The 25103-nt window shown below is 39.4% G+C and overlaps 1 protein-coding gene and 1 long non-coding RNA gene across 2 annotated transcripts in view; one reads left to right on the plus strand and one right to left on the minus strand.

Moving 5' to 3' along the window:
* LOC145448180 (uncharacterized) overlaps positions 1-25103 on the minus strand; it is a 453937-nt gene that overhangs the window by 124800 nt on the left and 304034 nt on the right. The window lies entirely within an intron of this gene.
* LOC145448170 (sulfotransferase 1B1-like) lies at positions 9692-18536 on the plus strand. Its single transcript, XM_080326513.1, has 5 exons — positions 9692-9932; positions 10871-11056; positions 15324-15492; positions 16070-16307; positions 17467-18536. The coding sequence occupies exons 1-5, from the start codon at positions 9833-9835 to the stop codon at positions 17824-17826; spliced, it is 1053 nt and encodes a 350-aa protein (XP_080182639.1). The 5' UTR covers positions 9692-9832; the 3' UTR covers positions 17827-18536.

The raw sequence follows: 25103 nt of genomic DNA on the forward strand, positions 1-25103 counted from the left end.
AAAAATGAAGGACAACCAGAGGTCGTCAGTAATGAAGTACTTCTACGTTTCCGAAGTACTCAAGTAGTTTTCCTCTGCTTACTTACTCAAGTAGACCTGATTTTCTCTACTTATAATTTCGGGGCTGTTTTCAACATTTAATATCCATAAAAGTCACGTAAAGCCAAGAACCTTTGTTGTGCTTCGCGCACAGTAGTTATGGAGTGACAAATATGTTTTCACGAAAGTATCAATGAATATAATTTAGGTACCGGATTGCGTGGGTCCGCTCACACCGCATTGTCACCCATATCAAATATTTCATCGCAGTAAATATGGCCCACCATAGCGTTTGAAACTACCGTTTCTCAATCCAGCAATTACCTATCATATCGTAATCTAGAAGCCCATGACGTGTTCTGCTAATCTGGAAAATCCGGCTTTTTTTTAACGTTACACCTGTTTCAGCAGACCACCTTTGAAGCTTTATGGACAAAAGACATGAAGTATATTTCCGCATTTAGAAGTGGTATTTTTATTTCACTTTCAATTCCGAGTATCATACTTTGAGTTCTATAATTAGTTTCAGTTCTTTTGTCTGCAGAACATACATGGTGAAGTATTGAAGCAAGTGTAGTAATGCCTCTATTTTCCGAAACTAAAGCTACACTAAATTGCAATTTTTACGATCCACAATATTTGTTATTAGCCTATACTAATCGCGCAAAGTGTTGAAACCGTATCCGATACAACTTCTTTGTATTGCTCTTCGTCTAAATTTGGAGCCCTTCAATGGGCGCCATGTCATGATATTCTCTAAAACGGGGTCTTCGAGCAATCAAAGGGGTAGTATCGCATTTTCATATCAATACTATAATTTGCATCCCATGATGTGAAAGAATGCTTATTCTGTCGAAAATTGATACCTCCTGGGATGCATCAATACGAATCAAGCTCTCCGCCCCTTCTACAAAGCTCAATTTGCAGCTTTTGAGAATCATGCGAACGAATTAAGACTGTTTTCAAAACTACTTACTTACTTGAGTAGATTTGAATTCAGTCAATTCTACTACTTGAAGTAGTTTGAGGTTACTTTCAAAATTACTACTTTTACTCGTATAATTGAGTAGATTTCGGCGTCTCCACTTCTACTTCTACTTGAGTAGCTTTCTTGACTACTTTGACCACCTCTGAGGACAACTAAATTCTGATTGGCATTCTGAGCAACAAGGTGGTGAAGGTCATCACCGGCAATGAGACTGTGATATTTAATGGGCACTGTGCTCCAAATAGGATCTAATCTCAAATTAGAGTTGATCGTATAAAAGCATTTTTGGCTGCAGCCCTTTTCTTCAGAAACCCACAGTATTCAGACCGTAGCTAAAGTATTATCACGAGTGGCGGCGCTATTGCACTTCATAAATCTCTGTGGTATCGATGTCACGTGTCATCTCTTCTTAACCTTTTGCGTACACGGTATGTTTATCTAGCTCAGTGGGTATACCGCACGCCTATACTTACCGACACCGTACGTAAATCACCGTGGTTATATTACGCAGTGTCTTCATAATATCGGGTGAGACTTATATCTAATATTCCCTATCTGATCACGTTGTAGTTGACTCTGTCAACGTGAATTGGACTTTAGAGTATTATTAGGACTATTATATGTGGCCAACATACATTGTATCGTACATCTTGTAACTAGTCAAAGCCGGACTCGTTTTTGTGTATTGCGCAAGTTTTAAAAAGATATCTCTGCCTTTTTCGTACCACGACTATTTCGCGATCCGTATTCCTATTGGCTAAACTCAGTGGCGGCTCGTGACAATATCGGGTGGTGGGGCAAGGGCTGCAAGCGACTTTTTATCAAGATGACGTCACAATGGCGTTTTCCAACGTAAACAAGTAACTTAATGATGGTACGGTAACATGAATTTCCCAGCAACAGTGATTTTAACGTATGTGCCACGAGAGGTCCGCTGGTGAGCTGTGACTTGAAGTGTGGTAACTGCGTAAACGGCGTACGGAACAAAGATTCAACACGGTTCATGTTCGCATTAGACCTGACTAATTATCTGCAGAAATGGAAATGACTATAACTCGAGAGATAGCGTAAGCCTGATTGGAAAGGTCAACGAATTCGGACAGATACGCAATTGTTATCTCATAGATTGGGCCTGTCCTATTGAATCCAAAACATTGTAAAGGACTAAGAATAGCAGCCTCGGAAATTTGGTCTCGGTACAGCATAAGAGATTTTGGCCTTGAAACTGGAGACTGTAACACGACACATACGTTTTTATTACTGTCTTATAGGTCTGCTGCGAAATCGCCTTTGAAAAATATATTACCGAATAAATACGTGGATGAAAGCCCTAAACTTGGTACACTGTTACATGACATTATCGAGAAGTGGCCTCATGGCCCTTTTCGGTATGGTACACTGTCAAAATTAATGCGAACAGAGCAACACCGAATTTTGCGTAAAATTTACTGAGGAATAGGCTGATCAAGTGACGGGGGGGTTGTACGCAAATGGCTTGAAGGCCACAATTTCACGGTGAAATTGACATTGGAGAATATACGATCAAAGTAAATATTTGAATGCAAACTGAGAATGATATCATCATCTCACTTAACGTTACCGCAGATACACCGGCTTTTGCGTGAAATCCGCAATGTGTTGTAGGCTAAAGTGTCAGATCGGAGCACATCTTTACCATACTCGACCTTGATAACGAAATTACTGCCCTAATCATTGAGACTTGAGACTTGGCACAGCGTTCGATACTAAAATCAAGACATACCGTGCAAAAGCTTATGACGGATCTAGGCAAGGAGCATCGTTAAAATCAATAGAGACCAATACCGGCTTTGCGTATAATCTGTTAGCGATAAATGACGAGTCAGCTCTCACTCGAATTAGGAAACGAAATTACCACTAACACAGTTCCGTGACAAACTTAAAACTTGGTACAGCGTTCGATACTAACATTAGGACTTACCGTGCCAAATGTCATAACCGATCTCAGTATTGAACACCGTCAAAACCAATGGATACCGATACCGGCTTTTGAGTAAAATCTGTTTGCGATACATGACGGATCAGCACACACTCAACTTCGGAAACGGAATTACTACCCTAAACTTTAAGTAGAAACCCTGAAACTTGGGGCAGTGTTAAATACCACCATCACGACATGACATAACAAGTTTCAAGAGTTTTCATGGTGTGAAACCCCATTAAAATCGACCTATACCAGCAAAGGTCGACTAAACGCATATGACGGTAACAGAGTTCAGCTATAGATACGATTGTTACATCACACCTTAAGGGCACAGAGCTATCGTGCCCCGGTTGCTCGGTAATTTTATGAATAGGAGAGAGTAAATCACCGTTTCTTTATTGTGCGCGGTTTTGAGAGAATAGACAGTGAAAGCTTGTTATGAGCGCTACCGGGGCAAGCCCCGGCTAGGCATTCGCAAAGCTAAAACACAGAAGAGAATTCGATTTTCGCATAGACTTCGCTATATATGGGCATTTACAAGCGAAAGGACAAGAAGTATACGATTTTCGCTGTGATTTCGGTTTATATAGATAGGTGTGCGTCTATAAATGGTAAAGAATTGTTATTGAACAGAATTTTAGGTGGGGCAATGCCCCAGTTGCCCTATAGGACGAGCCGCCACTGGCTAAACTTCGCCATCTCTGTTACGTAAAACTAAAGTTCTACAATCTACATAGATATCTCTGCCTTTTTCGTGTCGCGAGTATTACGTGATCCGTATTCATATCGGCTAAACTTCACAACCTCTGTTACGTAAAACTAAAGTTATACATAGATATCGCTGCCTTTTTCGTACCGCGACTATTTCGCGCTTCTTATTTCTATTGGCTAAATACTTCACAAATCCCTTTTTCGTCCTGCGACTTTTCCGCAATTCGTTTCCCTCATCGGATAAACTTTACAACCATTGTTTCGTACTGCTGTTGTATAAACTCGATTGTTTTCTCGAATAATGTGAGACTCATATAACCGCTACTAGGACGAACGTCTTTTCTTGTCGTTTCCACGCAAATACATTCGTGTCAGAGAACTCGCTGTGAATTGAAGAGCTTGCACAGTACAGGACAACCAAGGCCTTCATTACTGCTGCAACGTATAGATCGTGCAAAAGTGACATAATGCGATCCAGAAAGGCTTTCGGAGAGATGGTGTGTGATCTCGATACCACAGAGATTGATGAAGTACAATATAGTACCAGCCACCCCCGAACATAGTTTAGCTGCAGTTCGAATACGGAAGTTTCCTGAGAAATGGCTGCTGCCAAAACTATATTTTCACGCCTTGAACATCTATTTAAGACAACACTTGTTAAAACGCAGTGGCCCCTTCTGCCTTGGCCGAAAGTGATTACATTTTAAACTTTAAAGTCTCCATCATCAGACTATTGACCAGGGCTAAATGGTGACGTGACGTAGGATGGAAACAGTCGCTTTTCAGTCATCGCCCTCGCAACTCTTGAACTCAGGAGATTTGAAGCCCTGAGTGCCGCGAACTAATAATGGTCACGTTCGGATTATGCCGCAAGAGCAAAAAGGTCGTGAACTACTGTTATGAACTATGGACATTTTGGTGAAGTAGCATAATTCTACAGTAATTTCACATCTTCGATCGAAATTGCTCGAATTTAAACTTCTTATCTCTCGCAGTATTACGGTAACAGCAAGAAAGGAAATTGAACTCTGAACTGAGATAAAGCTTGCATAGTACAAAGAATTACATCGATTCTCAATGAGTTTGCTTGGAATCACACTATTCGGATTGTAAATAAGAAAAGGAGTCGCTTCTGCCACAACTACGGCGCTATACGTCTCTATCCTATATTTTCACGCATCAGCAGACTTAGCCATGCCTTAAAACGGTGGATGAAACCGTAAACGATATTTTAGTCTCGTGGTGCGAAATATTTCCTGGACCTGTCAGATGTGTCAGAATTCACCAACGCGAGTAGTATCAATATCTTACGACCTTCTCTCCCTCCTACCCGACGTTTCGACATGCTCCCATCTGTTCTTTAACAGGGTTCCATACTATTACCGAGAATGCTATTACCGAGATGGACATTACCGAGAATACTATTACCGAGAATGGACATTACCATGAACGGACATTGCCGAGAATGGACATTACCGAGAACGGACATTACCGAGAACGGACATTACCGAGAATGGATATTACCGAGAATGGCCAATGTCAAGAATCTAGCTTACTCGGACGGACGTTGTCAAGAAATTTATACCTGCGAATCGATACCGACTGTGGCAACACCGTGATGCATACACACGACCTGTTCATATGCATAACATGCCTGCATTGCAATATATTGCATTCTCGGTAATGTCCATTCTCGGTGGTGTACATTCTCGGTAATGTCTATTCTCGGTATTGTCCTTCTCGGTAATAGCATTCTCGGTATTGACCATTGTGTCTTGTGTATCGCATATCGCATTGTGCCTTTTTGTATCGTGACTCAGGGCAGATAAAAGTAATAGAAACGTTGATTAATAAAATGATAATCATATTTTGTTTGATTTTTGATTGAATCACTAGTCCATGTTATCACTCTCCTGCCTTTTAATTTTGTCGCGATCATGTGTTTTGCGATCGTGAAATTTTTACTCAACTCGTCATTTTGTCACGTCATTTTGTGCATACTGAAAAACACCCGTACTAACGCATCATTCCAAAACGCATGGCTGTAACGGGTGTACACAGGAGCATATCTCTCGTTAAGTTAGGTATAGAATCGCTTCCGGACGCATATACACATTACACTTCCTGCATATCAATGATGCGAATCACTTACATCGCAATCGATGCATGAAATACGCTTCACTATACCATACCAGTACACGTCGCTTAAGGTAAAACGTTTTTGAGCCGTCAGTAGTCCACTCCAAATATTTTTATTCTAACACTGCTTGACGAGACTTTTGGAGGAGAGAGAGAGAGAGAGAGAGTCTTTATTTTCATCCAACCAAAATACATAACAAACGGCAGTGATGGTGGTACAGAAAATATGCATGCACAGTATTCGGTATTAGACAGAGGTGGTCAAAGTAGTCACCGTCACTACTCAAGTAGAAGTAGAAGTAACGTCGGAATTTCTACTCAAGTAGAAGTAGGAGTGGTGGTTCACAAGTAAGTAATTAAGTAGGTATTCTACGCTTATTTTTGCATACAAAACTAAAAACTGTCAAGTAGAAGTAGAAGTAGTCTAAAATCATAACTACTTAAAAAGTAGTGTGAATAGGAAAAATCTACTTCAAGTACTTCAAAAAGTAGAAGTACTTCGTTACTGACCACCTCTGGTATTAGGTAGGAATGATCGATAAGACCGTGAAGGTCATCTAGTCTGATCACACCAGCATCAAACAGGTACACTTGACTCTGAACAGTATGGCTGTAAAAAATGTTTAGTTAAAAAAGGAAAATAGAATAAAAATTAAATATAACTTAATTGTATACTAGAGATTGACTATGCTAATGTATTTTGATTGTTCTGGTGCAACAAAGCTGTACTTTTATGGAGAAAAATACGGTAACGCTGTTTTGCCTTGCCTCATATGCATTCCAATTAGCAGCATACTATATATTATCCAGGTATTAAATCCGGGATTGCTGAAAACTGTAATCCATATGAAATGGAGACAATCGAGGTTTCAGTATCAGTATCAGCTTATTAGTATTTTCATCATTTCAAAACACCACAAGACTGCGATAAAATGAAAAGATTGGAAGGTGTCGAAACGACAGGGACTCTTTGAAATCGACACCTGGGCCAAGGCGATGTAAATAAGATGCATGCAGACTGAATGGAAAGAAATAACGGATAACATTAAACGACTAGTGGTGAATATGAATGACGCATGTATCGCTTTAACTATATTTGGTAGTCACCGCAAAGAAAACCCGTGCGACTCAAACTATGCAATACACAGAAATTGTTGGAAATATAGCAGCATTGATGAAATATTTTAAGAATGTAATGAATTCCTTCTGTCGGCATGAATCTGGAATATGTACAATCGTTGACTCCACTTCCAGATCTGCCATTGGAAATCACGATGGATATGACGTCATTGTAATTACTGGCCCGGATAAGATTGCATGTCCATTAGATGCCCATTAGACCCCTTGACTTGGACTTGGACTTGACTCGGTGATGAATTGAAACTGACTCGACTTGACTCGAGTCAAGACTCTAAAAGTGAGATTGACTTGTGACTCGGAACCTTGTGGCTTGGTTACAACCCTGATTTTTACGGTCGACGGTCATCATCATCAGTACACCCATTCCGTGCCAATTATTATATCTACTTGCTATAACTGTTGAACCGACGACAACTTCGAGGGATCCAGTCACCCCACATCGCATACATACGTCGACTCTATTGGGTGCAAATCGTCCGTAAGCTCATACTACATTTTATTAAAGTATTTACACAAGTATTGTATAATTATACGTTTCTTTCAAAAATTGTTGAAAAGGTATTCGTTCAAAACATGTTTTAAATAAAGTGTTTTAAAACACCGCTTGTTTCAAATGCAACCCTATGGACGTCAGTAGTATATATGATCGCTCTGGAGGTGGCAGGGGCTTTTCTGGTTGCGGCAGTGAACTAACGCTAAAACGCGAAGTTGAAAAGGGGGTGGGAGGATGGGCGCGAAACTTTTCACTATCATAAAGGGGGCGTGTTTAAAAAAGTTTGAGAACCACTTCAGATCGCTCGCGGGCCGCACGAAAATTTCTGAATCAAAAGATACCTCAAAATCCATGCTATTATGTTTCGTTTGTATATTATATTATATGACGGATCATGAGGGTTCTATTCTAGCTGTACCTTTCATTCGCAAACAGTGGAATTGGCAATAGTACGATGATTGGTTGGCTGATTACGGTCATAAGCCGATAAAACAGTGGCCCTAACGATGATCTAAGTTGGCATACTACTATGCTCTCTTCGCTTCAGTGATATATCTGCTTCAACCCTGTGTATGCGCTGTGAGGAATGCAAAAGATTTAACTGTAAACGCGGACATTGGAATTCGCTTCATATTATTATATCGCGATGCGAACCCGTCGAGTTCTTGGCGTTGTTGCTTCTATGAATAACTATAGTTTTTGGTCAGTGAAATGAATTCGCACCTTCTTGCCTTCTCGGAGTTGGGTGTCAATGTCAGTTAGCTTGCCCCTAATGGTGACTAGAAACCATCACACCGCAGTCGGGTAGTTATGTGGCCTGTAAACATACTCGGGAGTCGGGGCCTGTAAACATACTCGACACGTGTTATGTATAGGGGTGGGCAGTTATTTTCCTCCGTGGGCCATATGAGAAGTAGAAAATACGTTGGCGGGCCGAGTGAAAATTTTTAGCTATATTCTCCCGCGTATTTTTATTTTATTTCAAAATTACATTGTTAAGAAATGTTGCTCAGTGAATATGTTGATGTTAGGTAATGAGGAGAAAGTGGCGGTTAATTTTAAAAAAACTATCTATTTGCCGTCATGATTCGAAACAATGTTAAACATGATACATTTTTAACTCTCTTTAAACCCCAATCCACGTTCTTCTATTAAGACACTAAAACTGCGTGGTTCTCAAAACTTTTTTAAACACGCCGCTCTTTATGACAGTGAAAAATTTCGCGCGCAGCCTCCCACCCCCTTTTCAACTTCAGCTTCGCGCCTCCCTTCAGATGCTTTCACACTTCCCAGCTCGAGAACCAAGTCATGATCAACCCGCAACATTGTCCAGAAGTGCAATGAAATCGTTATGGTTGAAAAAATACCAAAGTATCTTTAATGTGATGGATAACATGCGTTATGTTCTTTGTAGTGGTATAAACGGTACGTATTTGAACTTTAACTGAGTACATGTTGTTGTGACGTCATAATGAGTGATACTCGAATATACTCGACTCGACTCGGAAGCATAATATGTGATTCAGAATCGAATCACTCAAGTACTCGATTTTGCCCAGCCCTACTTGCTCATTTGCAGCATTTCTTGGTCGCTTGCAACATTTCTTGGTCATTTGCAACATAGCGACACCAACCCTTCTCTCGGCCCTTATTCTTCACGATATTCATTCTCACTCATTTGGATTTTTCATTCGCACCACCTTAGTCATTCGCACTGCACTATTTTTTCATTCGCACAAGTGCGAATTGCCACAGTGGTTGAAAGGCACTGATATGAAGCATTTATTAGTGGGACTCGGGGGAGTATATCGAAGAAGCGCCCAATTTCCGGCATTTGTGGTGGGCCGTTAATCTGCATGTCTCCATGCAATATTTGATAAAATTCGAATGATTGCGCATGCCACAGACGGACCACAGACACTGCACCATACTTGGGGTACGTGAGCATTATGGTGTTCTGTCGACATGCATATCGCTCACTTGGCTAATTGGCTTTAATGTAGTGTACTGGAAAATATTAGTATGCCTATATATATTACATTCATCAGATTTCATTTAAATTGAAATACGGAAGTTAAACTGTTATGTGAAGATAAAATACTGGGCAAAGGCAATATTGTGTGAAATCGAAAGATTCTGTGACACGTCACACGTGATTAACTTGTGATTTTCCGCCTCTTTGCAAAACGTTATTGGTCTCATAATCAATGCATTTCTTTCATAGTTCATGATTTTAGCCTAATTGATACTGGTACAAATTACTTTATTTCTGTACTTAATGCTAGTTACCTTCGGCTTCATGTGCATCTGTATCCGTAACAGCTTCTTATTTTAAACGTGTCGTGCACCTGGACCTGATATGATTTTCGTAATTGGAGCAACTTTAACTGCTGTAGTTGTACCAACCGCATGCTGGATGTGGATGTCGAGAATGCGACCAGTTGATCGAATGTGTGTCAGTAAGTATTCCAGAAAGTAGGCTATAGCTTACTATCATTGAATTTATATCCGGTTTATTATGAGATCGACAATTGGTATACCTCTAATCAGTTGAAGTGTGAAATCTGTGCATATTTTGGTCTTGCTTATATAGCGTACTGCCTCTGATTTTTATCACTCATATAGTTTTGATTACTATCTTGCCTTTGTTGTTCAAAATCCGTTATTTTTTCTCTTGTTTCATTTGCTGTGATACTCTTTCATTATTACATGCCACAATTGAATGGATTCCTTCATTTTGTCCTGCCAGTGAGTGTGAGAACCTGTTTTGACTGCATGATCACGATAGGACGCAAGACCTTTAGTACACAGTCACCACCTGCGAGGCTGTGACCCTGACCATATAGTATTGGTAATATTAATGATACCCCACCTGACGAAGGAGCGGAGCTCCGAAAGCTCGTGTGATAAATAAAATTATTACGTTGCAAGTGGACACTAAATAGGTTGTGAAACCAACCAAGATCTTAATATTATCTATATCGTCTGCTATCGGTTCAGAGAATTATTCCCATATGATCGGTAATTCTAAATATAAAATGATGTTATCAGTTTTAATGACTGGAGCTTAATGTTATATCGGGCTTTCTTGTCTGCTGTTTATCTTCTATTTGCTTAACACATATTGTTTTAATGTCGTCTTGACCATAGACTAATGAATTTAATCGCTCTTTTATATCTTCGAGTAAATAGCAAATATTTACTTGTTCTACCTGAGGATATTGTCTTCAATTACCGTATATTCTTTGATCTTGGATTAAAATTTCTATTGTATAACATCAACATTAGGCTGCTGGGGAAGTGCAGCAATTTATACACGTGTCTTTAGTGCATCATTCATTTCTTGCAACTATATCATAGCTATCGAAGACAAGAATAACGATATCTTGTTTTTTAGAGGCTGAAATTCTGTGCAAGACCGGCTTGCAGCGTTTCTTTACCAAACGACCAGACTTATGTACCGTTAAGGTCTCAAATGGATCTGAGATCATATTGCCTGATGCGATGAAACATAGTCCAGAGGAAATACTCAAGTTCAAAATCAGGCCGGATGACGTTATTGTTGCGACATATTCCAAAGCAGGTGTGTAGAGAACGGATACCTAGAACTCCGGGATGTCTCACTTGAAAATGGGTTTGCCACCGCTTACGAGTGGAATCACTCATTCCCCCATGGTAAGGTTGTGAGTCATCTAAGTTGCTTTTTCTATGTATTTAATGAGTTATTTTGATTTGGGATTGTAAAATATGGACTGTACAGTAGGGTTGTTCAAGTTCAAAAATAACTATTTTTTCCAAATCTCACTCGCTTAGTGATAAAATTGTCAGGTTGCCTAAATAAAAGCTTCACACCAAATTTGGGTCAATTCCGACCAGTAAAGGCCTTGCAATCTTTGACCATTTTTGAATTTATAGTATTTACGGATTACGGTGAAAAATTTCGACACTTTGATATGACCAAATATCGTGGTCATTTGCTCTGATTACGTGAAATTAACACTGGTGCGACAAAAGATATCGCCTCTAGTCTGGGAATTATATTTTGCTGTATTTTACCTGTTCGGCAATTCATTTCCAGTGCTGAAAGTATTCATATGCAATGTATATCACTATCGTTTTCACCGGGCTCTTTCAATGTAGTTCCAGCTTATCAGTGTCATATTCAATTTTCATATATTAGCAATTTCATCATCCAAACTCGATCACGCGTGTAAAAAGCATCACTTTCCCTCCAGGCATGCCTGGAACACAATATTTGGTCATATCGAAGTGTCAAAATTATTCACCGTAAAAACTATAAATTCAAAAATGGTCGAAATTTCAATTTAAGAATGCACGGCCTGTACTGGTCGGAATTGACCCAAATTTGGTGTGTAGCGTTTTTTTAGGCAACCTGACAATTTTATCACTAAGCAAGTGAAATTTGGAAAAAAAAGTTATTTTTGAACAACCCTACTGTACAGTGTACAATTAGGCTACAATCTACATGTTAAGATGTTATAAAGTGTGTTCTAGTGTTTAGGGTTGTGTAGGCACTAGTGTAGCCAGAGGCGCGAGATTTTAGCATCAGCATCAGTTTTGAGAACGTCATCCTTAGAAACAGTACGAACTCCTATGAGGTTCTGGGTAATTTGAATGCAAACATATGACTTCCCGAGACATCATAATTTTACCAACTCAAACATAAATCGCTTTTTGCATTTTTGTCTACATCCCTGTTAATTATGAGTATAATATGTTGCCCAGTAGTAGTAATTCATCTGAGCACACTTGGTGTAATTCAAAAGATATCTCATTTGACGATATCGCTGGACCTAAATATAAATGACTACGACTAACCTACGATCTATTTTCAATCTTCATGATACATTTCTAATTGATCTGGGGTTAGTTTTCGGCCCGCAATGAACCCATATTGGTACGCAGTATTGTTCAGAGCTGGTCAAAGTAATCATTGTTCATACTTGAGTCGAAAATATTTCCTGCTTAAAAAAACTGAACTTACAAGACTACATGGACATGTGTAAGTTGTTCAGGTAGGCCATTAGGGTGGAGTGAAGAATGGAAAATTTTGAATTTCAAAACGGACACTTGATATGTGGTGCCAAATTTGGAAAAAATAATTTCTATAGTGATTTTGGGCTTGTGCACCCTCTAGTGCCAAATTTTGAGGTTCTATGTGCGACAGTCATCCATCAAGCAATCTGAACTATCTTGCTCAATTCTGCATGGAGTGTTATTTTCCGTCATGGTTTGAAATAAAAAGGCACAATTCCGTTGTTGATGGTGCTAAAAACTTGTGCAACGTAGTTTCCCATATTACAAAGCTTTCTGATACACGAATTCGCAACCTTGCACTACCTTTGCTACAACAAAAAGCATATTTTGCATATCTGGAAAATGTTTTTTGGGAATGCTCGGTGATGATGAAGGACTCGGAAGACTTGCAAGATTACAACTATGAGCAGATCAAACAGAATACTAGATTTCAATTAGCGACTTTGAAGGAGGATATGTTATGAAACGAAACCTAAAGCAACGTTGACACTAGAATCAGATTGTTTAAAATCCCAATTATAAACATCAAGGCCAAATCATACCACTAAATTGTCAACTTGAATCTAAAAGATAGGAAACAGCCACCAGCAATAAAAAACTCGCCATATCTCGAGATGGAAAATCTAAGGTCATCACCTCAAACGTCCTTCGCACAACCAGGCAGTGGAAAGAGACGTTAAAGTGGTGGCCAAAGCATCTGCCCATATGTCGGGATTTAAACGTAGAGATGGCTTAATCAGAGAAAAACTGAAGTCTCGAAAACAGATGAAATCCTTTAATACGAAACAAGATTTCAAAGTTTGTGCATACTAATACTCTGGTAGTGAAACCATCTTCGAAATATATCTTTTTTTCAATATAGAATTGATGTTTTCGTGTTTTCAATATGGATTAGCAATTTATGTGTTTCCAATGTGGAGTTGTCAGTCATAAGATCGATCACTACACGCTTTTGGCCTCGTACCACTGCTTCAGTGCCTAATTTTACCGAAAAATGGTCTAAAAATCAATAATTTGCTCGTAACTTTTTTTCTGTTCATTTTTAAGACAAAGTTCTGTGGAAGTGAGATAGACACTTGTTGCTTCCGCATCTTTTGAGCCCAAAATCAGCTTTCTAGCGGAAGCGGTCATCAATATATAGCGAAATTAGCTATTTTTGGCTCGTTTGGTGCAATTGCACGACCACTAGAGGGTGCACGAGCCCAAAATTATTATAGAAATTATTATCACAAACAAATTTGTATGCTTCGTTTATGACAAAACTGGTTTATTGGCATGGTTACAGAAATTGATAAGCCAAACAACGAAGGCTTAGTTGAATTCCTGTTCCCAAAAGGACCATCACCTCAAAATTAATATTCTTGCTGGACACCGCTCCAGCACATTTTGTGCACAGTTGACATTCCTTTTTTATTTAATAATTGGGGACAACACCAACTGACAAAGGAATCAGCACTGAAAGTCGAACAAGTTTGTAAAAAATATCACCAAAGATGAATAGATCTGATATGAGCATATAGTTATTATCTAATCATAGTATGAAAACTACAAAACCCGCAGGACATTGATAATGATTTTTATTGTCATTGTTCCTTTCATTGTTTAGTGCTGATCGTTGCCCGAATGTATTGTGTAGAGTACATAAAACATTGCATCTTATCGTGTCAGTTGTGAATTCTGATGTGTTTTGGAAGTATTCTGTGGTCACCTCAACCTGTGTAGCAAAATTTTCTCAAATTTTCAAAAACATCTCAAAAATTATTGTCAGCAATTATCTGTTTGAGTTATACTGATAGCTGTACCTTGTATATAAAACACTTGGTACTGTACTGTATATAGAATTAAGGTGAAATGAGTTGCTTTACAGCCTGTATGGAATCGGTGTCCAGTGCTCACACGTTTTATTTTTTTATTATTTTTTATTGCATTACTTCAACTTCAGAATCATCGCTGCTCAGTGCTCACCTGATATATCAGGCAAAACGTACCGAGGTATTAGTAGGGCTTTACAGAGTTTGCTCGTGTTAAAAAGGGGGAGGATTTTGAATAAAACATGTTTTTTGCAGCTTTGTTTCATGGCACTCTTATGGTATGTTATGATTCAAAAGTCACTAATGTTATTGCTGATTTTAAAAGTTCTTGTCAAGAGCTTTCCAATGATACCTTACACTTGATGACATCACGTGGTCACCAAGAGATATTTGCAATTGAAAATGAAGTCATGTGTGAGTGATTTTCAAAGACACGAACAAAATAGCGAGGTTAAAGGTCAGACTATGCAACCCCAGGTGTCAAAGAAGGTGAAAAAGTATCAAGTAGGATATAAAGGAACAAGTGTGAAAGTGTCACCTTCTACAACCCTAATTTGAACGAATTATAGCAAATTTAAATAACATGTATAAATTTCTGACATTTTTTCCTCTTGAGCGATCACAAAACAGCAATTTTTGAACGACCATATCTTCGGTTCTGCTCATGCGATTTTAATAAAATTTATTTATCTGAAAGCAGAAGTAAAAGTTTTCTAAGCATACCAATTTTTTACGATAATCTGAGAGGGGTATGTTTTGAAATTATTCTGGACCACCTGACATGATCTGACCCTGTTTCTTGAAAATATAGTTGTGCATCTCAAACATGGTCCCAAAGTATAACCTAATGTTCGAATCACTTACAATGTGCAATTTAAGTATACTAAGTATGCACTTGCTGATTGATGCCATAGATAACAGAAAGAATAACAGAAATTATCTCTTGAAATAAACCGCGCCGATTACGTATGTGCAATTCAGGGACAACGTGGATGCAAGAGATCGTGTGGTTGATATGCAATGGCGCGGACACTAAGACAGCGAAAGCCACCAGATTGTTGGACAGGTTTGGATTTTTGGACCTGCCGCAATTTCCAGGTGTGGGTAACGGGCTACAGGCTTTGGAAAACTGGCCAAAGGATAAGAAAAGGTATTTTCCTGATACAGCAATCCTCTCAACAGTTCATGATGTTGATTCTAAATTTATTAATGGCACTTCCTTGTTGGGCAGGGCTACTCAACTATTTTTTGCAAGGGTCCAGCTACAAAAGGTTGAAATTTGCTTAGATCCATTATAACTTTCCAGAAATAATTTAAAGTCATACAAATGTAATACGGTATAACTATATAGGTACAAAATCCGGTAAAGCGGTATTAGCAAATGCAATAAGCGAAATGTAGTTATTGTTCAGTTACAGCTAGTGTGAAACTTGGCATGTATTTATTTCTTGCTAGCTCTTTAAATATTAGTTCTAAAGTGGTGAGAGCGAGTCGAAGGCGGTGGTGAAGGTTTTCACTGGTCTGGTTATCTATAGATGTGAAATCTATTCTTCAACAAGCTCATGTTTTGTTGTGTTTTGTTTTGTTATAGAAACTGAATAAATACTGAGATACTGGATTCAGCACCGAAAAAGTCCAAATTTGGACCGCAGTCCGCCAGTTGTAGGCTATGCGTCAAGTATCGATATGGTAATCATAGCTTTGATTCTACCTCACTGTATTTATAGATTTGTGAAGACGCACATGCCTGTTGAGTTACTCCCTTATGATCTGCAAGAGGCTCCTAAGGGGAAGATGATCTGTGTCGTACGAAACCCAAAAGATAATTGCGTTTCGCTCTACCATTTTTTCCGGATGAACATGATTTTCCCTCATCCGGGCCCTTGGGACCAATTCTTTGTTGATTTCTGCCAGGGAAACATCCAGCTGGGCTCGTGGTTCGACCATGTCTACGGATACTGGAAGGTTGCAACTATGATTCAATTAGGAAAATATATGCATGCATGGACCTTAGAATAAGCTAATCCTGCATATATATCAGAGATAGTTACGTGGTTAGTGACCAACTCACTACTTCTACTTTTTCAGGGTACTCGAGTAGGTTCTCCCTACTCACTTATGTACTGTAGTTATGTTATTAGACTACCTCCACTTCTACTTCACAATTTTTTCAGTAGAACTACTTATCATTTAAACTTTTTGTTTTGCCAAGTAGAAAGTAGTTTTGCGATATGGTTGCATGACTTTTATGAGTGAAATCGTCGTGACATCTGGGCGAAATAGCCTTGCTTCACGATACAGTGACTGAATATCTTTTCGAAAATTGTACCTAATTTGATGATTTGCGTTAATCGTGAAGATGCACCCTGCAATTCCAACGCCGATTTACTGTTGAAATAAAAGTATGTCACCTATAGCACCTAGGGATACCATAATATGTCCTTATTTTAGAGGATTTGTCCTCTTTTTTATTCAAGAAATGTAAAGTGTCCACGAGACGCCCAAATGTCTTCTTGTTTTCGCAATTCCTCTTTTTTATAGCTTCGATAGTTAAACGACTGTTCAGTGAACACAGACAACTGAAAACGTCAAAACAGATGTGAAAACTGGATTTCGACGTTGGAGGAAATTTAGCATGAAATTACGTGGGAGCGGATCTTTCGGGAGTAGAGTCGGATAAATGACCTTTTTTCTGAGTGAACCCAATAACGTTAGCCGTAGAAATTTTCAAATCACCCGTTTCCTCGCCCGCTATTATAAATTTTGTAACTTGTAAAAAGTGTCCTATTTTTCGGATCTTAAAATATGGTAACACTACTGTTGGTTTTATACCAATGCCGAGAAAACCTTTACCGAGAGAATCACTCCTTCTAGTTGTAATTGGTGGAAATTCGACTTCCACTGAAGTATCTTCCGCGACTTCTTTTCACGATCTCAACCTCATGCTGTAAGGAGGATCATACCATAAACCTCGGCTGAGCATAAGCTATGTGATCATTTTTATATATATTATATATTTTTATCGGTGAAATGCCCGATCATTAGCAACAAACTTCGGTCAACTATATTGCTTGCCAGTGAACCGATTGTTGTATATGCCAAGCTTCTATCTATGTCATTTCAGCTATTCCAAGAACGCAAAGGAAGCGTATATTTCGTCACGTTCGAAACCCTGAAGAAGGACTTGAAGGGAGAGGTGACGAAAATAGCGCGGTTTCTGGAGGAGGACCTTTCGGATGAGCAGATCGACACCATAGCGCAGCACTGCACCTTCAGCAGCATGAGCAAAAACAAGTGCACAAATTACTCGGAATGTGGCGAAGCTGGGGTGATGAACTTTAACGTGTCAAAGTTCATGCGTAAAGGTGAAGTTGGAGATTGGAAAAATCACTTCACGATCAATCAAAACCAGGCGTTTGACGAGCTATATGCGAAGCGGACCAAGGACTGGACACTGGAATTCGAATTTGAGCCCTCGGAATGATCGCAGTGCTGACACGCCACCTAGGCCGGTTAACGACACAGTTTTTAACTTGGAAAATGAATTGTAATATATGCGTTACGTGAACACCTGTCATCTATCTTCGAAGCTTTGCGGCTTCACTGAATCTTCACACCGGTGATGCAAGCCAATAACAATAACATTGTATTGACGTCACATTTTGCACGTAAAATAAGGTTTGTCAGAATGTGCATAGACAATACATATCATCGAAGAGCAGAAGTATGTGCAATTCCTCGTTCCTCATCCTTGATATTTAAAACTTATCAAGACGATATCAACTATTAAATTGACTCCTCGGACCTCGGATAAGCTATCATATATGCAGGAAGTGTATATTCCAAGAATTTGCAGTAAGGAATCACGCTTTATGGATCTTTAAATTCGCCACATATTGCTCGGATACAATTGCAGACTCAAATTGAATTTAACACCGCGTTAATGATCATTATAAATCACCGTGCCACTGTCACGATTTCACTACTACTAATAATAATAATAATTCTTCATCTACTGCAATTCGGTAATCTGACCTCATCATGTATTGCATAGGTATAACAATTTTACTGTATTACTGAAATTTTAAAAATTTACTCCACTCTTGCCATTTTCCTTTGGGGGCAGGTTGCTGCCCGGATTATGTGTGTATTTACCAGTTTTAATGTGAATAAAGAATATAGTAATAATATAAATCATCTCAGAATATTCGGATGGGCCTTCGAAGGTACGGGGCGATTGTAACATTTGAGCGGCGATTTTCGCGACCCGAAATTTCCATGATTAATTGTTGATTGAGTTCCAATTTAGTTTTTATATCAGCTATCGAGATGTTAGCTTCTTCATATCAAACTTTAAAAATGAAATTTCCATGGGAAAAACACGTGATGTTAAAAAATACAAAAAGTGTTACAATTTTCCCCAGTCTCCCCTATTTTGGGCGCTGAGCGAGAAAGTTCACCTTTTTTTTAGTCAACCGACCACAAAGTGGGAAAAATGTACCATTTTTTGAAAATTCTCCGGTTTTGCAAATCTGAGAAAGTGTCCTCTTCAGATTTCCAAAATATGGTAACCCTAAAATTCCCTGTGCATTATCTCCAAAACACGAGCCAATTTGAAAAAGAAACTAAGGTTATATTCGGAATCGGTGGCCTTCAGAACCCCCAAAACCAGTCTTACTTTGTCTGCCTAAAAAAATGCGTTGACCAGTGTTATGCGATAGCGCAATGCGCACACCGATACAACATACAGTATATTATACACGCAACTTCGATAACGAAATTACTACACCAATCATTTGAGACTTTGAGTAACAACCGTGTAGTTGGACGACGTTACTTGCCGAGAGAGATGACGAGATTTCGTAAATAATATTCGGATTAGATATTCTAACTCTGTGCAAATAAGTGTGGTGTCAAGTTTGTTTATTTCTCCAGGATTACGGAGTGTATATATAGAGGTGTGCTGTGCGCTGATCAGAGATGATCGGAAATTGATTTCTGAGAATCCGAATCCGTCCAACAGCTCGAGTCTCTGAGAAACTATCCGTCCGAATCCTAAAAAATCCACGCGACACCGAAAATACCGTACAGAATCCGAAAAAAATCAGTACCTTGGTAGCTTTTGATTGATACCGATTTTGATAAAATTTCGCGCTTGGCACGCCGGTCAAAAATTACCGTCAAATTGCATTGAGCCAAATGGAAAGTGTGACGTAGACCAATCGCAGTGAGCCGTGAGATTTGTGCCCACACCAGTGTAGGACTAGGACACTAGACTGCAGTTCGATACTAAGTCACGCCAGCACAGAGGTGGTCAGTAACGAAGTACTACTTTTTTGAAGTACTCAAGTAGTTTTCCTCTACTTCTGGTACTTACGCAAGTAGATCTGATTTTCTCTACTTCTACTTCATAATATTTTGTGATCTACTTACTTACTTTTCGCTATTTTCAGTTTGTCAAGTAGAAGTAGTTTAATCCCCCAATACTAAAGATAGCCTGAGAAATTTCGGGGCTGTTTTCACGCAGTACCAACATTTAATATTCATGAAAGTCAAGTAAAGTCGAGAAATTTTGTTGCGCTTCGCGCACAGTAGTTATGGAGTGACAAATATGTTTTCATGAGAGTATCAGTGAATATAATTTAGGTACTGGATTGCTTGGTTCCGCTCACACCGCATTGTCGCCCATATCACATATCTCATCACAGTATATATGGCTCACCATAACGTTTGAAACTACCATTTCGCAATCCAGCAATTACCTATCATATCGTATCTAGCAGCCCATGACGTGTCCTGCTAATCTGGAAATGTGGCTTTTTTTAACGTTACACCTGTTTTAGCAGATCACCTTTGAAGCTTTATGGACAAAAGACATGAAATATATTTTCCGCTTTTTAGAAGTGGTATTTGTATTTCACTTTTAATTCTGAGTATCATACTTTGAGTTCTAGTTACTTTCAGTTCTTTTGTCTGCAGAACACAGGCCTAGGCCTACATGCTGAAACATAAAAGCAAGTGTAGTAATGCCTCTATCTTCCGAAAATAAAGCTTCACTAAATATAGATTCTACGATCCACTATATTTGTTATTAACGTATACTAATCGCGCAAAGTGTTGAAATCGTATCCGATACAACTTCTCCGTATTGCTCATCGCCTAAACTTGGAGCCTTATAATATGGGGTAGGGCGCCATGCCATGATATCTTCTAAAACGGGGTCTTCTAGTAAACAAAGGGTAAGTATCGCATTTTCATATCAATGCTATAATTTGTATCTCATCTCCTCGGACGCATCAATACGAATCAAGCTCTCTGCACCTTCTACATGGCTCAATTTGCAGCTTACAGTCCGTGCGAACGAAATAAGATTGTTTTCAAACTACTTACTTACTTGAGTAGATTTAAAATCAGTCAATTCTACTTCTACTTCAAGTAGTTTTAGGTTGCTTATGGAAGAAGTACTTCTACTTGTACTTGAGTAGATTTTGTCGTCGCTACTTCTACTTCTACTTGAGTAGCTTTCTTGACTACTTTGACCACCTCTGCGCCAGCAACCAATCTATCGCGAATCAACCGTACCCGACAGCGCACGCCTTGAAAATACGGATTTCATGATTCCTTGATTGATCAACGAGAATAGCAGACATTACCACGCCTGCATGGCAAATGACAATGCAGTAGTCAAATCCACATTGACTTCCTGATCAATGGCAAGAAATGAACTTCCTGACATTCCCAATTACAAGTTAAAATTGCAAGCATAGCCAGCCATCCCTAGCTTGCTGGTACTGACGTTAAAATGTAGGCTTGTAGCGCGACGTTATGTTACTGTCGAATAATTTGAGAATAAGTAGTCAAGTTAACGGTCTTAACCAATTCATGCCAAGTGTGACCAGTGTGTGCCAGTTAAAAATCCTGGTTTAGGGGAACTGCGTTCACAGATAGCGTAGTGGTGAGCGTCGGCGTCCACTAACTCCAGGTGGATTTCAGTTCAAGACACCACAACTGGTTGATCGTTCGGCATTCCCCTAACTTTTCATTACATCGCACTGTGTGTCTTGTATATCGCATTGTACATTGTATGTGTGTTTTGGGCAGATGAAAATATAATCAGACGATTGATTTATTGTGTTGCCAACTCCTGCTGAATCAAAATCGCTATATGTCGCTAAATATTGACACAAAATTTCTAAATCTGTATAAACTCTTCAAATTGTTAAATTGAACCAAACACTCCTTATACATCTTTCAGCTATATTTTTATCGACCATCTCAAATAACATTTATCATATTTGTAGTTCATAATACGCACGAGTCATGTCACTCGCATCTCAAAACCGGACAAACCCTGCCGCACATTTCACTATATAGTCGTGACACGAAATGCCGGCGAAAAGGAATTTGAGGTGGAAAGTATCATAAAAGTCCAAGTGCCTGCTCGATGCGTTTGTGAATACGTGATGCGATATGCCGGTAATTGCGGAAAGGCAGTTGTATGTCGGGGCGCAACTCTAGAGTCCGCAACAGAGAGCCGGCAGATACGTTGTCCTGCACTTTATTGAACAACAAAAATCATCAACGTACTGAGGTAAAAGCATCGGCTATAATAAACACGCGTTGGTCGTACGGCGTCAGTCGATCGTTAGGTAAAAGGCGGCATGCATCGGGCGACGGTCTTAAATAGTCAGAAATCCAGACAGGGTCGCGCACGATCATTAGGGCAAGTTTTTGTCACTGAAACTTTTGTTGCACTGACAAAAGTTTCAGTAAAAAGTTGCATATATAATTTTTGTTGAATTAGTAAGGTATTAGATACTCGAAAGGTTCCGTTGTATAATCCAGTTCCTGCAGAGCTGTCAAATTTGTTACTTTGTCATTTTACGGACATTCTTTCATGACTGACAAAAATTATATTTTTTCCCTGTACACAGCAAGAAAATTACGCAATGCGGGAATGAATTGCCCCCAAAAAGCCAAACGGCATAGCGATAACCCCCTACAAACAAGACAAATAACACACCCCGAATCCCCTAGGTCTGCAATCTTGACCCAAGGCGTTGCAGAAAACTCGCTCTTGGCGACTATAACAAAATCAATAGCCTGAATAAAAGGTGACCCAGCGAAAATGAAATTTTTGGCGGTCTCGCCTGGGCGTTCATGAAACGGGAAACTATCTCAAATTTAAACGACAGAATCAATAAAGCGATCCATTTACATAATGTTCGGACACGGTCGTGCTTGATAGGGGTAGTTGAACTAATTGCTTGCAAGCCATGTGTCACAGACAACACAGTGAGATGCAGCTAGCCCGTCTCATAGCTCTTTGTTATGCAAATCAAAGAGAATATAACCATACTATAGAAATAGTTTATAGCATGTTTTCCAAACAGCTTAAAACGAGTATCTAGGAAGCTGTAGGAAGCTGTAAGAAAAGTTGCAAAAGTTGCGAAAACTTGCTCTAATGATCATCAATGATTGTAATTGATGATCCGGCGTCCAGAGGGTATGTGCAGTTATGCATCAATCCGTCATACTTGCCTGCCCGTAAGTGTGTGGGAGCACTTGAACAGAACACATGACTTGTAGGGGAGACCGGGGACAATTGTAACACTTTTTGTATTTTCGAACATTACGTGTTGTTCTCATGGAAATTTCATTCCAAAGGTTAACGTAAAGAAGTTAACAACTCGGTAGTTGATACAAAAACTATAATGGAACTCAATCAACAATCAATCATGGAAATTTTGGTTCGCGAAAATTGCCGTTTAAATGTTACAATCGCACCGTACCCAGCGGCTGGAAAAGTTTTGGCTAACTTCACTCCCATGACTAGGAAAGACTGCATCGACGTTCCTATACATGCACACTGCCTGAATGCAGATAGGTGATGCGTGTCGGCGCTTTGAAGCTCGTAAGATAGAATATTGTAAACGAGCATGATGTTTGCAAAACTGGCCAACCGGTCGATAGCTATATATGCGTCACGCGTCACGTGACCGGAATCCTGCAAATAATTGATTGCCCAAGTAAAGCCCACCAAGCCGAAGTAGATGTTGCTATTGCCTGCTACTTTAACGTATGCTCGATACGCAGCTATAAATCACACTGCAACAGTATCCTCAAAGTAACGATATACGGCCGTAAACCAAACTTTACGCTGATTGGTCGAGAGACAATGGCCATGGATACGACGCAGCAACGGAGGACGCTGCATTTACTTCAACATATAGTCGGCACTACGATGTATTCCTATAGCCGTGTAGACTGTATAAAAACGACAAGATTACAGTTAAATGTTTATTTCTTCATCAATAATGAAATTAGGAAAGGAAATAAAATATTTAATAACATACTGAAATATAATGCCGAAATACTACTGTGTTTATGAATGCAGTGCCACCAATGGCAATGAACTGGGGAAGAACAGATCTTTCCATTCATTTTCTTCAAACGCAAAGGACAGAAAGGCTTGGGAAGGCAGAGTATAAGAAGGCAGGACTATTTGTGGCATACATTTGGGCCTGAATTTGATGCCAATAAGAGTGATTTACTTGTAATTATCTAGCAGCAGTCAAATAAAAACTCCTTTCCTGTGATTTCTGCCCAAGTTCAAATTTCATGAACTCATTGCATGTGCTGTTACGATACCTCAAGCACACAAGTGCAGATGAGGTCTGCTCAGCAAGAATCACTCTATCATGTGAAGCACCCAGATATCCATATGGAAAAAGAACATGACCAATCTTTGCTACATTCACATGCGTGATGCTTAGTAGTCTTGAATGGCGCTTTCTTTGTGCAATAACCCCCACAATATTGAATACCTGTTCATACTGTACTGTCATTGAAGTGATTTGAAAAGAGATGTTGCATATGGAGTACCTGCTGTCTTGTTCCCCTCAAAGCAGTCCAAAACCCTACCAAAATTGCTACTTGTGAGTCGAAGAGCCCTATGTATTTACCCCATTCTGCACATCCTTTCTGTTCTGATATTCTGTGGGCTTAGGTAGCAAATCTGCATATGACTGACTTCGTTGGCTTCTCACCCTAAGATTTCGGTGATGGATTTGAAGATTCCATTTCAAGGCTACACGATGGCGATTCTAGATCAGGATCACCAGATGACAATGTAAGATTTGCATGTGCAGCATCCACAACATTGCAGGAAGACAGTTGACACGGCATGGAGTTCAGGGTCCGCCTCTTTGCAATGCGCATAATCTTCTGCTTCACCACGGAGATTGCGACTGGGAATCGCACCTCTCTTTAGACGTGACTGTATTGGTATATCTATATTGTACTAGCAGCAAAATCTTCCTTGCAAAATTGGTAGGAGCAAATTATTATTATTAATATTATTGTACACAACAGTGGTGCTTTTAGCCTGTTTAAGGCTTTGTGCTCCACGACATGACAGTATTCGAACTGATCAATGCATTTATTCTTGTCTTTGACATTCTTTCCACTCTCTCATGCATCGGCTCGCGATTCATCGGCTCTTTAGCTGCCGACTTGTAGCTCGCCTCACTGTGATTTCTGGGCTTTTTAAGTCAGTGCAACTGCAGTGAGGTCGGCGATGAGGAGTAAATGAAGCTTGTGGAAGTAGGCTTGAAATCCTGCCTTCTTACTCTGCATTCCCAAGCCTTCCTGACCTTTGCGTTGGAAGGAAATGAATGGAAAAATCTGTTCTTCCCCAGTTCATTGCCATTGGTGGCACTGCATTCATAAACACAGTAGTATTTCGGCATTATATTTCAG

This window comes from Botryllus schlosseri, chromosome 10 (genome assembly GCF_051294905.1).
Source record: "Botryllus schlosseri isolate E-star chromosome 10, Bs_hap1, whole genome shotgun sequence".
Lineage (NCBI taxonomy): Eukaryota > Metazoa > Chordata > Ascidiacea > Stolidobranchia > Styelidae > Botryllus > Botryllus schlosseri.